Source organism: Rhinichthys klamathensis, unplaced genomic scaffold, assembly GCF_029890125.1.
Source record: "Rhinichthys klamathensis goyatoka isolate OS25496 unplaced genomic scaffold, OSU_Roscu_1.1 h1tg000818l_1, whole genome shotgun sequence".
Classification (NCBI taxonomy): Eukaryota; Metazoa; Chordata; class Actinopteri; order Cypriniformes; family Leuciscidae; genus Rhinichthys; species Rhinichthys klamathensis.
Genome location: NW_026607204.1, coordinates 52,501 through 67,500, shown reverse-complemented (window position 1 = coordinate 67,500; position 15,000 = coordinate 52,501). Strand labels below are relative to the sequence as shown.

Genomic DNA, 15,000 nt, shown 5'->3' with positions numbered 1-15,000 from the left:
ATCACTTTATTCAGAACCACAAATGAAAAGTATTGATGTGATACTTTCAACGTTTTGGATTAACTACCAAAGGGGAAGGGAAAAAAAGAGATTTGAATTCAGGTGGAGAGAAAAATAAGCAGCATATATACAATATGTTGGTTCTAAAATCTGTATAATTTGTATATATAGTGCTCGAAGGCTCATTTGTTGCCATAGTTACTGATTGTGTAATGTAACAAAAGATTGCCGGCGCAAGAGCCAATTAAACTCTGTGTCTGAAGCTGCTGAATATGTGCCATGAATTATGAAAGCTGCTTTTGCAATTTAATCATGAATAAACGATAGAAATGCATTCATTTTGCTTGTTTTTTAAATGAAAGCAAAGAAACTGGATCAAATCAACCAGAATGGTTTCCTTTATTATTTTTGACGGCAACACACCCATCATCTATAATGCATAGTTTATCAACACATGATTTATCAGTACATATGATAAAAGAAAAAAGTTCAAGTTAGTGGATTTCCCCTCGAAACAATATCCTGTAAAAGCATTTAAAGCTGTGATGTTGCCGTTTCCTCATGAAAATCATATTTTGAGCATCTTTCCTTTGGGATATCACACTTACACCATATTACGTTATTATCTTTGGAGTGAATGGAAACACCACACTATCCTTATGAACAAACTACACCTTCCTCATCAACATAAAATAAAATAATTAGGGTTGGGTCCTGATAAGATCACAAATCACATTTCTGTTTCAACATTTAATATTGATGATGGCCAGAAATAATAACACCAACTATTTAAAGACAAACATGTACATTATATGGCCAATCGCATGTAGACGCCCAATTCTTAATTAACGTGGGTCAATTCTATCAAAAACGAATCTTAAAGTTACACGTAAAACTTTGTTTTCTCTTCCAGCACAACAATGACCCGAGCACAGATTCGCTGAACCACTGAAGCTGATACTGGGGCCAATATAGCGTCTGTGTATCACATAAATAACATTTAACAGATGCAAAAATACATTCCTGCTCGATAAAAGAGAGAAAGCTTGTTTGTCTGTCACAGTGAAGCACAGATAAAGTGCTCGTCTGTACAGCATCAAGGTGAAAGTAAAAGTCCACAAACTCACAGTTCAAATCTGTTTGTGACATTCTGTGATGCCGCTGTAAATGTTTTTAACCTGTTCAGTCCACTCCTAAAGTTTTCTATCGTTGAAATCCTAACATAGTAACTCTGCTCAAAGCACATCCATCAGTGGCGCCGAAGCGAGCAAAAACTCAACGCCGCTGTGGCTGAAACGTCCTTTCGTTCTGGAAACGACACATAAGCAAGTCTTTCACTCGCTTTATAAAATGAATTATGACTATAAAAGCTTAGAATGAAACACTGCATTCAAAGTTCATCTGTGCTAAAACTCAAAACTTGAACTCGCTTTTGATTATAAACTCCCTGTGTGTTTTGCAGAATTTCATAAAGCGCTTTGGACAGAAAATAATCTGGATTGCAATCGCAAAACGCTGCACCTAAGCTCAGATGTCCCTGTGATGACGGCAGATAAAAGACGTGCGCACACACACACACACACACACACACACACACTGTTGAAGTCTCAAGCTGACAGGTCCGCTGTACGTATCGCGGGTTAATAGTGCAATCTCAGACTGTAGATGGTGTGCATCCAGAGCTCATTAAATAGGCTTGTACAGAAGAGACGTCACATATTTCTTCTTATAACGGTGAGTTGCACTGAGAACCATCACACCATCCTGAGACAGAAAAAATCAGTCAATTATTGACCATTATATGGAAGTATGTTTGATAGCAGGGTTATAATGTACCTTTATCGAGAGCGCGTACAGATGATTCAGCATCACATGGTTGGGTTCTGGCAGCAAGGCAGGATCACACTGAAACACGTAAAACACGCTGTTAAAACGCTCTACACTTCCAACTAAACCGGTCAGCCTCAGGACAACGACACACTCATGCCAAACCAAAGGATCAACACACAAAAAAGACAATCATTTAACTGACTGGACGTCCACGGACTGACGTTTTGCATTTAAAACAGCGAGATGAATGAAACAAAGTTGAAATTGACACTCATGTGTGAGACACTGCAAAAGATGTCCGTCCAGCGAATGTTTGCACAGAAACACAATGGAAAAGCAGTGTAGTAGATTTCAAAAAAGTATTCTGTTTGAACTGGCCATTTCTTATTTTATAAAAGTGGTCATGACATGAGAAATCAAATTTACCTTGATCTTTTGACATATAAGATGTTTTGTACTATTAAATCATCCAGCAAGTTTCAGAGCTTTAAACAAAGCATTTTGTAATCAAGCTCCAAAAACAGCTCATTTTGACCTGTGACGTCACATGAGCAAATACATTTGCATATGCCCGCCTCCAGAGCAAGACATCGACCGGTAGTTGCACATCAAGTCAAGTCACCTTTATTTACATAGCGCTTTTTACAATACAGATTGTTTTAAAGCAGCTTTACAGTGATAACAGGAGATTAATGGAACAGAGATTTGGCTTTACAGCAGCTCTAGAAGAAAATCATTGTCTAGTTTAAGTACATTTTTGATGGATTAATTTACGTTGTAAAAATCATTAGATATTAACTTAGAGGCCGCTAACACGACACCGCTCTAACCGAAAACTTTTCATGCGTTCTGCCGTTCATTTACACGACAACAGCGTTTTGGTGGCCTGAGAACGCAAACTTTGAAGTAAGTTTCAAAGTGCAGGTTTTTAAAAAAGCGATCCTGTCATCATCTCCGTGTAAAGATGAAGACGAGGGTTAGGGTTATGAGCAGTGATATCCTCCTGTAGCCCGAGGGTTAGGGTTATGGGCAGTGATATCCCCCTGTAGCCCGAGGGTTAGGGTTATGGGCAGTGATATCCCCCTGTAGCCCGAGGGTTAGGGTTATGGGCAGTGATATCCCCCTGTAGCCCGAGGGTTAGGGTTATGGGCAGTGATATCCCCCTGTAGCCCGAGGGTTAGGGTTATGGGCAGTGATATCCCCCTGTAGCCCGAGGGTTAGGGTTATGGGCAGTGATATCCCCCTGTAGCCCGAGGGTTAGGGTTATGAGCAGTGATATCCCCCTGTAGCCCGAGGGTTAGGGTTATAAGCAGTGATATCCCCCTGTAGCCCGAGGGTTAGGGTTATGGGCAGTGATATCCCCCTGTAGCCCGAGGGTTAGGGTTATGGGCAGTGATATCCCCCTGTAGCCCGAGGGTTAGGGTTATGAGCAGTGATATCCCCCTGTAGCCCGAGGGTTAGGGTTATGGGCAGTGATATCCCCCTGTAGCCCGAGGGTTAGGGTTATGGGCAGTGATATCCCCCTGTAGCCTGAGGGTTAGGGTTATGGGCAGTGATATCCCCCTGTAGCCCGAGGGTTAGGGTTATGAGCAGTGATATCCTCCTGTAGCCCGAGGGTTAGGGTTATGAGCAGTGATATCCCCCTGTAGCCCGAGGGTTAGGGTTATGAGCAGTGATATCCCCCTGTAGCCCGAGGGTTAGGGTTATGGGCAGTGATATCCTCCTGTAGCCCGAGGCTGGTCAGTGTCTTGATGGGAGGAGGTGTGAGTGAGGCCAGCAGGGGGCGCTGTGCTGGCCTTATGTATCATTTAAGCCGTATGTTCTAATTGACCACATGCTAAATAAGTCTTGAAGCGAGTTTCTCTATTGGACTGTTTTGTGAGAAGTTCGACCGCGTAATGTGCGTGGGAATTATCAATGGATTATAACGACTGAGACTGACGTCTTTGAACTGTTAAACCTGTGGGACTTCCCGTGGATGTTTATTGACTGAAATTATCGTGCCGTCGTTGAGTTTAAGAACGCTGGACACATTAACACATTGGAGGCTTATGACAAACAACGTTGGTTTTTCTATCACACAATCTATTGAACTGATATGTATATCTGGTATGTGCTGTTGTGGAGGGTGAATATGTATGTTGTTACTTGTTTGGCACTTAAATATAATCACTGCAGAAACTCGTATGGCACCCTTCCTCTTTATAGTGATTTAGTTCTGTATTTTAGAACTTATGATGGTACGTCACAAACTGAATAGGCTGGATCACTCTCTCTCCTCCTATAGTGTGTGTGTGTGTGTGTTACTCTCTCCTCTCCTCCTATAGCATGTGTGTGTTACTCTCTCCACTCCTCCTATAGCGTGTGTGTGTTGCTCTCTCCTCTCCTCCTATAGTGTGTGTGTGTGTGTTGCTCTCTCCTCTCCTCCTATAGTGTGTGTGTGTGTTGCTCTCTCCTCTCCTCCTATAGCATGTGTGTGTTACTCTCTCCACTCCTCCTATAGCGTGTGTGTGTGTTGCTCTCTCCTCTCCTCCTATAGCGTGTGTGTGTTCCTCTCTCCACTCCTCCTATAGTGTGTGTGTGTGTGTTGTTCTCTCCTCTCCTCCTATAGTGTGTGTGTGTTGTTCTCTCCTCTCCTCCTATAGCGTGTGTGTGTTGTTCTCTCCTCTCCTCCTATAGTGTGTGTGTGTGTGTTGCTCTCTCCTCTCCTCCTATAGTGTGTGTGTGTGTTGCTCTCTCCTCTCCTCCTATAGTGTGTGTGTGTGTGTGTTGTTCTCTCCTCTCCTCCTATAGTGTGTGTGTGTGTTGCTCTCTCCTCTCCTCCTATAGTGTGTGTGTGTTGTTCTCTCCTCTCCTCCTATAGTGTGTGTGTGTTGTTCTCTCCTCTCCTCCTATAGCGTGTGTGTGTTGTTCTCTCCTCTCCTCCTATAGTGTGTGTGTGTGTGTTGCTCTCTCCTCTCCTCCTATAGTGTGTGTGTGTGTTGCTCTCTCCTCTCCTCCTATAGTGTGTGTGTGTGTGTGTTGTTCTCTCCTCTCCTCCTATAGTGTGTGTGTGTGTTGCTCTCTCCTCTCCTCCTATAGTGTGTGTGTGTGTTGTTCTCTCCTCTCCTCCTATAGTGTGTGTGTGTGTTGTTCTCTCCTCTCCTCCTATAGTGTGTGTGTGTTGTTCTCTCCTCTCCTCCTATAGCGTGTGTGTTGTTCTCTCCTCTCCTCCTATAGTGTGTGTGTGTGTTGCTCTCTCCTCTCCTCCTATAGTGTGTGTGTGTGTGTTGCTCTCTCCTCTCCTCCTATAGTGTGTGTGTGTGTTGTTCTCTCCTCTCCTCCTATAGCGTGTGTGTGTTCCTCTCTCCACTCCTCCTATAGTGTGTGTGTGTGTTGCTCTCTCCTCTCCTCCTATAGTGTGTGTGTGTGTTCCTCTCTCCACTCCTTCTATAGTGTGTGTGTGTTGTTCTCTCCTCTCCTCCTATAGCGTGTGTGTGTGTTCCTCTCTCCACTCCTCCTATAGCGTGTGTGTGTTCCTCTCTCCACTCCTCCTATAGTGTGTGTGTGTTTGTTGTTCTCTCCTCCCCTTCTATAGTGTGTGTGTGTGTTCCTCTCTCCACTCCTCCTATAGCGTGTGTGTTGTTCTCTCCTCTCCTCCTATAGTGTGTGTGTGTGTTCCTCTCTCCACTCCTCCTATAGCGTGTGTGTGTGTTGTTCTCTCCTCTCCTCCTATAGTGTGTGTGTGTGTTCCTCTCTCCACTCCTCCTATAGCGTGTGTGTTGTTCTCTCCTCTCCTCCTATAGTGTGTGTGTGTGTTCCTCTCTCCTCTCCTCCTATAGCGTGTGTGTGTTGCTCTCTCCTCTCCTCCTATAGTGTGTGTGTGTTCCTCTCTCCACTCCTCCTATTAGTGTGTGTGTTGCTCTCTCCTCTCCTCCTATAGTGTGTATGTGTGTTCCTCTCTCCACTCCTCCTATAGCGTGTGTGTGTGTTGTTCTCTCCTCTCCTCCTATAGTGTGTGTGTGTGTGTGTTCCTCTCTATAGCGTGTGTGTGTGTTGTTCTCTCCTCTCCTCCTATAGTGTGTGTGTGTGTGTTCCTCTCTCCACTCCTCCTATAGCGTGTGTGTGTTGCTCTCTCCTCTCCTCCTATAGTGTGTGTTGCTCTCTCCTCTCCTCCTATAGCGTGTGTGTGTTGCTCTCTCCTCTCCTCCTATAGTGTGTGTGTGTTCCTCTCTCCACTCCTCCTATAGCGTGTGTGTGTTGCTCTCTCCTCTCCTCCTATAGCGTGTGTGTGTTGCTCTCTCCTCTCCTCCTATAGTGTGTGTGTGTTCCTCTCTCCACTCCTCCTATAGTGTGTGTGTTGTTCTCTCCTCTCCTCCTATAGCGTGTGTGTGTTGCTCTCTCCTCTCCTCCTATAGTGTGTGTGTGTTCCTCTCTCCACTCCTCCTATAGCGTGTGTGTGTTGCTCTCTCCTCTCCTCCTATAGCGTGTGTGTTGCTCTCTCCTCCTATAGTGTGTGTGTGTGTGTTCCTCTCTCCACTCCTCCTATAGTGTGTGTGTTGTTCTCTCCACTCCTCCTATAGCGTGTGTGTGTTGCTCTCTCCACTCCTCCTATAGTGTGTGTGTGTTGTTCTCTCCTCTCCTCCTATAGCGTGTGTGTGTTGCTCTCTCCTCTCCTCCTATAGTGTGTGTGTGTGTGTTGCTCTCTCCACTCCTCCTATAGTGTGTGTGTGTGTTGTTCTCTCCTCTCCTCCTATAGTGTGTGTGTTGTTTTCTCCTCTCCTCCTATAGTGTGTGTGTTGTTCTCTCCTCTCCTCCTATAGTGTGTGTGTTGTTCTCTCCTCTCCTCCTATAGTGTGTGTGTTGTTCTCTCCTCTCCTCCTATAGTGTGTGTGTTGCTCTCTCCTCTCCTCCTATAGTGTGTGTGTTCCTCTCTCCACTCCTCCTATAGCGTGTGTGTGTTGCTCTCTCCTCTCCTCCTATAGTGTGTGTGTTCCTCTCTCCACTCCTCCTATAGTGTGTGTGTGTTGCTCTCTCCTCTCCTCCTATAGCCTGTGTGTGTGTTCCTCTCTCCACTCCTCCTATAGTGTGTGTGTTGTTCTCTCCTCTCCTCCTATAGTGTGTGTGTTCCTCTCTCCTCTCCTCCTATAGCGTGTGTGTGTGTTGCTCTCTCCTCTCCTCCTATAGTGTGTGTGTGTTGCTCTCTCCTCTCCTCCTATAGTGTGTGTGTGTGTGTTGTTCTCTCCTCTCCTCCTATAGCGTGTGTGTGTGTTGTTCTCTCCACTCCTCTTATAGCGTGTGTGTGTTGCTCTCTCCACTCCTCCTATAGTGTGTGTGTTGCTCTCTCCTCTCCTCCTATAGTGTGTGTGTGTTGCTCTCTCCACTCCTCCTATAGCGTGTGTGTGTTGCTCTCTCCACTCCTCCTATAGTGTGTGTGTGTTGCTCTCTCCACTCCTCCTATAGCGTGTGTGTGTTGCTCTCTCCTCTCCTCCTATAGTGTGTGTCGCTCACTCCTCTCCTCCTATAGTGTGTGTGTGTGTTCCTCTCTCCACTCCTTCTATAGCGTGTGTGTGTTGCTCTCTCCTCTCCTCCTATAGCGTGTGTGTGTTGTTCTCTCCACTCCTCTTATAGCGTGTGTGTGTTGCTCTCTCCACTCCTCCTATAGCGTGTGTGTGTTGCTCTCTCCTCTCCTCCTATAGTGTGTGTGTGTTGCTCACTCCTCTCCTCCTTTAGTGTGTGTGTGTGTTCCTCTCTCCACTCCTTCTATAGCGTGTGTGTGTTGCTCTCTCCTCTCCTCCTATAGTGTGTGTGTGTGTTGTTCTCTCCACTCCTCCTATAGTGTGTGTGTGTGTGTGTTGCTCTCTCCACTCCTCCTATAGTGTGTGTGTGTTGCTCTCTCCTCTCCTCCTATAGCCTGTGTGTGTGTTGTGCTCTCCTCTCCTCCTATAGTGTGTGTGTTGTTCTCTCCTCTCCTCCTATAGTGTGTGTCTGTTGCTCTCTCCTCTCCTCCTATAGTGTGTGTTGCTCTCTCCACTCCTCCTATAGTGTGTGTGTTGCTCTCTCCTCTCCTCCTATAGCCTGTGTGTGTGTTGTTCTCTCCTCTCCTCCTATAGTGTGTGTGTTGTTCTCTCCTCTCCTCCTATAGTGTGTGTGTTGTTCTCTCCTCTCCTCCTATAGTGTGTGTGTTGTTCTCTCCTCTCCTCCTATAGTGTGTGTGTTGCTCTCTCCTCTCCTCCTATAGTGTGTGTGTTCCTCTCTCCACTCCTCCTATAGCGTGTGTGTGTTGCTCTCTCCTCTCCTCCTATAGTGTGTGTGTGTTGCTCTCTCCTCTCCTCCTATAGTGTGTGTGTTCCTCTCTCCACTCCTCCTATAGTGTGTGTGTTGCTCTCTCCTCTCCTCCTATAGCCTGTGTGTGTGTTCCTCTCTCCTCTCCTCCTATAGTGTGTGTGTTGTTCTCTCCTCTCCTCCTAAAGTGTGTGTGTTGTTCTCTCCTCTCCTCCTATAGTGTGTGTGTTCCTCTCTCCTCTCCTCCTATAGCGTGTGTGTGTTGCTCTCTCCTCTCCTCCTATAGTGTGTGTGTGTTGCTCTCTCCTCTCCTCCTATAGTGTGTGTGTGTGTTGTTCTCTCCTCTCCTCCTATAGCGTGTGTGTGTGTTGTTCTCTCCACTCCTCTTATAGCGTGTGTGTGTTGCTCTCTCCACTCCTCCTATAGTGTGTGTGTTGCTCTCTCCTCTCCTCCTATAGTGTGTGTGTGTGTTGCTCTCTCCACTCCTCCTATAGCGTGTGTGTGTTGCTCTCTCCACTCCTCCTATAGTGTGTGTGTGTTGCTCTCTCCACTCCTCCTATAGCGTGTGTGTGTTGCTCTCTCCTCTCCTCCTAGTGTGTGTGTGTTGCTCACTCCTTTCCTCCTATAGTGTGTGTGTTGCTCACTCCTCTCCTCCTATAGTGAGTGTGTGTGTTCCTCTATCCACTCCTTCTATAGCGTGTGTGTGTTGCTCTCTCCTCTCCTCCTATAGCGTGTGTGTGTTGTTCTCTCCACTCCTCTTATAGCGTGTGTGTGTTGCTCTCTCCACTCCTCCTATAGCGTGTGTGTGTTGCTCTCTCCTCTCCTCCTATAGTGTGTGTGTGTTGCTCACTCCTCTCCTCCTTTAGTGTGTGTGTGTGTTCCTCTCTCCACTCCTTCTATAGCGTGTGTGTGTTGCTCACTCCTCTCCTCCTATAGTGTGTGTGTGTGTGTTCCTCTCTCCACTCCTTCTATAGCGTGTGTGTGTTGCTCTCTCCTCTCCTCCTATAGTGTGTGTGTTGCTCTCTCCACTCCTCCTATAGTGTGTGTGTTGCTCTCTCCACTCCTCCTATAGTGTGTGTGTTGTTCTCTCCTCTCCTCCTATAGTGTGTGTGTGTTGCTCTCTCCTCTCCTCCTATAGTGTGTTGTTCTCTCCTCTCCTCCTATAGTGTGTGTGTGTTGCTCTCTCCTCTCCTCCTATAGTGTGTGTTCCTCTCTCCACTCCTCCGATAGCGTGTGTGTGTTGCTCTCTCCTCTCCTCCTATAGTGTGTGTGTGTTGCTCTCTCCTCTCCTCCTATAGTGTGTGTGTGTGTTGTTCTCTCCTCTCCTCCTATAGCGTGTGTGTGTGTTGTTCTCTCCACTCCTCTTATAGCGTGTGTGTGTTGCTCTCTCCACTCCTCCTATAGTGTGTGTGTTGCTCTCTCCTCTCCTCCTATAGCGTGTGTGTTGCTCTCTCCTCTCCTCCTATAGTGTGTGTGTGTTGCTCTCTCCTCTCCTCCTATAGTGTGTGTGTGTGTTGTTCTCTCCTCTCCTCCTATAGTGTGTGTGTGTTGCTCTCTCCTCTCCTCCTATAGTGTGTGTGTGTGTTGCTCACTCCTCTCCTCCTATAGCGTGTGTGTGTGTTGTTCTCTCCACTCCTCTTATAGCGTGTGTGTTGCTCTCTCCACTCCTCCTATAGTGTGTGTGTGTTGCTCACTCCACTCCTCCTATAGTGTGTGTGTGTTGCTCACTCCTCTCCTCCTATAGCGTGTGTGTGTGTTGTTCTCTCCACTCCTCCTATAGCGTGTGTGTGTTGCTCTCTCCACTCCTCCTATAGTGTGTGTGTGTGTTGCTCTCTCCTCTCCTCCTATAGTGTGTGTGTGTTCCTCTCTCCACTCCTCCTATAGTGTGTGTGTGTGTGTTGTTCTCTCCTCTCCTCCTATAGCGTGTGTGTGTGTTGTTCTCTCCTCTCCTCCTATAGTGTGTGTGTGTGTTGCTCTCTCCTCTCCTCCTATAGTGTGTGTGTGTGTTGTTCTCTCCTCTCCTCCTATAGCGTGTGTGTGTGTTGTTCTCTCCTCTCCTCCTATAGTGTGTGTGTGTGTTCCTCTCTCCACTCCTCCTATAGTGTGTGTGTGTGTGTTGTTCTCTCTACTCCTCCTATAGCATGTGTGTGTTGTTCTCTCCTCTCCTCCTATAGCGTGTGTGTGTTGTTCTCTCCTCCTGTAGTGTGTGTGTGTGTGTTGCTCTCTCCTCTCCTCCTATAGTGTGTGTGTGTGTTGTTCTCTCCTCTCCTCCTATAGCATGTGTGTTCCTCTCTCCACTCCTCCTATAGCGTGTGTGTGTGTGTTGCTCTCTCCACTCCTCCTATAGTGTGTGTGTTGCTCTCTCCACTCCTCCTATAGCGTGTGTGTTGCTCTCTCCTCTCCTCCTATAGCGTGTGTGTTGCTCTCTCCTCTCCTCCTATAGTGTGTGTGTGTGTTGCTCTCTCCACTCCTCCTATATCGTGTGTTGCTCTCTCCTCTCCTCCTATAGTGTGTGTGTGTGTGTTGTTCTCTCTACTCCTCCTATAGCGTGTGTGTGTTGTTCTCTCCTCTCCTCCTATAGCGTGTGTGTGTTGTTCTCTCCTCCTGTAGTGTGTGTGTGTGTTGCTCTCTCCTCTCCTCCTATAGTGTGTGTGTGTGTGTTGTTCTCTCCTCTCCTCCTATAGCATGTGTGTTCCTCTCTCCACTCCTCCTATAGCGTGTGTGTGTGTGTTGCTCTCTCCACTCCTCCTATAGTGTGTGTGTTGCTCTCTCTACTCCTCCTATAGCGTGTGTGTTGCTCTCTCCTCTCCTCCTATAGCGTGTGTGTTGCTCTCTCCTCTCCTCCTATAGTGTGTGTGTGTGTTGCTCTCTCCACTCCTCCTATAGCGTGTGTTGCTCTCTCCTCTCCTCCTATAGCGTGTGTGTGTGTGTTGCTCTCTCCTCTACTCCTATAGCGTGTGTGTTGCTCTCTCCACTCCTCCTATAGCGTGTGTGTTGCTCTCTCCTCTCCTCCTATAGTGTGTGTGTGTGTGTTGCTCTCTCCACTCCTCCTATATCGTGTGTGTGTTGCTCTCTCCTCTCCTCCTATAGCGTGTGTGTGTGTGTGTGTGTTGCTCTCTCCACTCCTCCTATATCGTGTGTGTGTTGCTCTCTCCTCTCCTCCTATAGCGTGTGTGTGTGTGTGTGTGTTGCTCTCTCCACTCCTCCTATATCGTGTGTGTGTTGCTCTCTCCTCTCCTCCTATAGCGTGTCTGTTCCTCTCTCCTGATATGAGACCCCTGATATGATTGTAAAAGTGCTTTGGCTGTACAGCAATACACAGTAAAAGCACTATAAAAATGCCAAATTCATTCATTAAACTTCAAAAACATGAATCTGTGAGGGCGGTGACGGCGTGCAAATGTGTATTATGTGTTTAGTCTGTAGGCATGTGCGTGTGAATGCGTATACGTGCACAGGTGCATAGACTTCTTTTACAGTATACAGATGTGTGTTCAGATTATAATGACTGACGCTGTCTACACTGATGCAGTATACAGATGTGTGTTCAGATTATAATGACTCACGCTGTCTACACTGATACAGTATACAGATGTGTGTTCAGATTATAATGACTGACACTGTCTACACTGATACAGTATACAGATGTGTGTTCAGATTATAATGACTGACGCTGTCTACACTGATACAGTATACAGATGTGTGTTCAGATTATAATGACTGACGCTGTCTACACTGATACAGTATACAGATGTGTGTTCAGATTATAATGACTGACGCTGTCTACACTGATGCAGTATACAGATGTGTGTTCAGATTATAATGACTGACGCTGTCTACACTGATGCAGTATACAGATGTGTGTTCAGATTATAATGACTGACGCTGTCTACACTGATGCAGTATACAGATGTGTGCTCAGATTATAATGACTCACGCTGTCTACACTGATGCAGTATACAGATGTGTGTTCAGATTATAATGACACACGCTGTCTACACTGATACAGTATACAGATGTGTGCTCAGATTATAATGACTGACGCTGTCTACACTGATGCAGTATACAGATGTGTGTTCAGATTATAATGACTGACGCTGTCTACACTGATACAGTATACAGATGTGTGCTCAGATTATAATGACTGACGCTGTCTACACTGATGCAGTATACAGATGTGTGTTCAGATTATAATGACTGACGCTGTCTACACTGATGCAGTATAAAGATGTGTGTTCAGATTATAATGACTCACGCTGTCTACACTGATGCAGTATACAGATGTGTGCTCAGATTATAATGACTGACGCTGTCTACACTGATGCAGTATACAGATGTGTGCTCAGATTATAATGACTCACGCTGTCTACACTGATGCAGTATACAGATGTGTGTTCAGATTATAATGACTCACGCTGTCTACACTGATACAGTATACAGATGTGTGTTCAGATTATAATGACTCACGCTGTCTACACTGATACAGTATACAGATGTGTGCTCAGATTATAATGACTGACGCTGTCTACACTGATGCAGTATACAGATGTGTGTTCAGATTATAATGACTGACGCTGTCTACACTGATACAGTATACAGATGTGTGCTCAGATTATAATGACTGACGCTGTCTACACTGATGCAGTATACAGATGTGTGTTCAGATTATAATGACTGACGCTGTCTACACTGATGCAGTATACAGATGTGTGTTCAGATTATATTGACTCACGCTGTCTACACTGATGCAGTATACAGATGTGTGCTCAGATTATAATGACTGACGCTGTCTACACTGATGCAGTATACAGATGTGTGCTCAGATTATAATGACTGACGCTGTCTACACTGATGCAGTATACAGATGTGTGCTCAGATTATAATGACTGACGCTGTCTACACTGATGCAGTATACAGATGTGTGTTCAGATTATAATGACTCACGCTGTCTACACTGATACAGTATACAGATGTGTGCTGAGATTATAATGACTGACGCTGTCTACACTGATACAGTATACAGATGTGTGTTCAGATTATAATGACTGACGCTGTCTACACTGATGCAGTATACAGATGTGTGTTCAGATTATAATGACTCACGCTGTCTACACTGATGCAGTATACAGATGTGTGCTCAGATTATAATGACTGACGCTGTCTACACTGATACAGTATACAGATGTGTGCTCAGATTATAATGACTGACGCTGTCTACACTGATACAGTATACAGATGTGTGCTCAGATTATAATGACTCACGCTGTCTACACTGATGCAGTATACAGATGTGTGTTCAGATTATAATGACTCACGCTGTCTACACTGATACAGTATACAGATGTGTGTTCAGATTATAATGACTCACGCTGTATACACTGATACAGTATACAGATGTGTGTTCAGATTATGACTCACGCTGTCTACACTGATACAGTATACAGATGTGTGTTCAGATTATAATGACTGACGCTGTCTACACTGATGCAGTATACAGATGTGTGTTCAGATTATAATGACTGACGCTGTCTACACTGATACAGTATACAGATGTGTGTTCAGATTATAATGACTCACGCTGTCTACACTGATACAGTATACAGATGTGTGTTCAGATTATAATGACTGACGCTGTCTACACTGATACAGTATACAGATGTGTGTTCAGATTCTAATGACTCACGCTGTCTACACTGATACAGTATACAGATGTGTGTTCAGATTATAATGACTCACGCTGTCTACACTGATGCAGTATACAGATGTGTGTTCAGATTATAATGACTCACGCTGTCTACACTGATACAGTATACAGATGTGTGTTCATATTATAATGACTCACACTGTCTACACTGATACAGTATGCAGATGTGTGTTCAGATTATAATGACTCACGCTGTCTACACTGATACAGTATACAGATGTGTGTTCAGATTATAATGACTCACGCTGTCTACACTGATACAGTATACAGATGTGTGTTCAGATTATAATGACTCACGCTGTCTACACTGATGCAGTATACAGATGTGTGTTCAGATTATAATGACTGACGCTGTATACACTGATACAGTATACAGATGTGTGTTCAGGTTATAATGACTCACACTGTCTACACTGATACAGTATACAGATGTGTGTTCAGATTATAATGACTGACGCTGTCTACACTGATACAGTATACAGATGTGTGTTCAGGTTATAATGACTCACACTGTCTACACTGATACAGTATACAGATGTGTGTTCAGATTATAATGACTGACGCTGTCTACACTGATACAGTATACAGATGTGTGTTCAGATTATAATGACTGACGCTGTCTACACTGATACAGTATACAGATGTGTTTTCAGATTATAATGACTCACGCTGTCTACACTGATACAGTATACAGATGTGTGTTCAGATTATAATGACTCACGCTGTCTACACTGATACAGTATACAGATGTGTGTTCAGATTATAATGACTGACGCTGTCTACACTGATACAGTATACAGATGTGTGTTCAGATTATAATGACTCACGCTGTCTACACTGATGCAGTATACAGATGTGTGTTCAGATTATAATGACTGACGCTGTCTACACTGATACAGTATACAGATGTGTGTTCAGATTATAATGACTCACGCTGTCTACACTGATACAGTATACAGATGTGTGTTCAGATTATAATGACTGACGCTGTCTACACTGATGCAGTATACAGTGTGTGTTCCGATTATAATGACTCACGCTGTCTACACTGATACAGTATACAGATGTGTGTTCAGATTATAATGACTGACGCTGTCTACACTGATACAGTATACAGATGTGTGTTCAGATTATAATGACTCACGCTGTCTACACTGATACAGTATACAGATGTGTGTTCAGATTATAATGACTGACGCTGT

At 45.0% G+C, this 15,000-nt stretch overlaps 1 protein-coding gene across 1 annotated transcript in view; it reads right to left on the bottom strand.

The window, feature by feature from the left end:
• Positions 1-1,112: 1,112 nt before the first annotated feature.
• The window catches only part of prkab2 (protein kinase, AMP-activated, beta 2 non-catalytic subunit), a 27,454-nt gene continuing 13,566 nt past the window's right edge, over positions 1,113-15,000 (bottom strand). Inside the window, exons 6-7 of the mRNA XM_056243625.1 lie at positions 1,837-1,905; positions 1,113-1,764 (exon numbers count right to left, since the gene is read on the bottom strand). Of these exons, the coding sequence (XP_056099600.1) occupies positions 1,687-1,764; positions 1,837-1,905 (147 nt within the window). The 3' untranslated portion in view covers positions 1,113-1,686. The remainder of the gene's footprint in view (positions 1,765-1,836; positions 1,906-15,000) is intronic.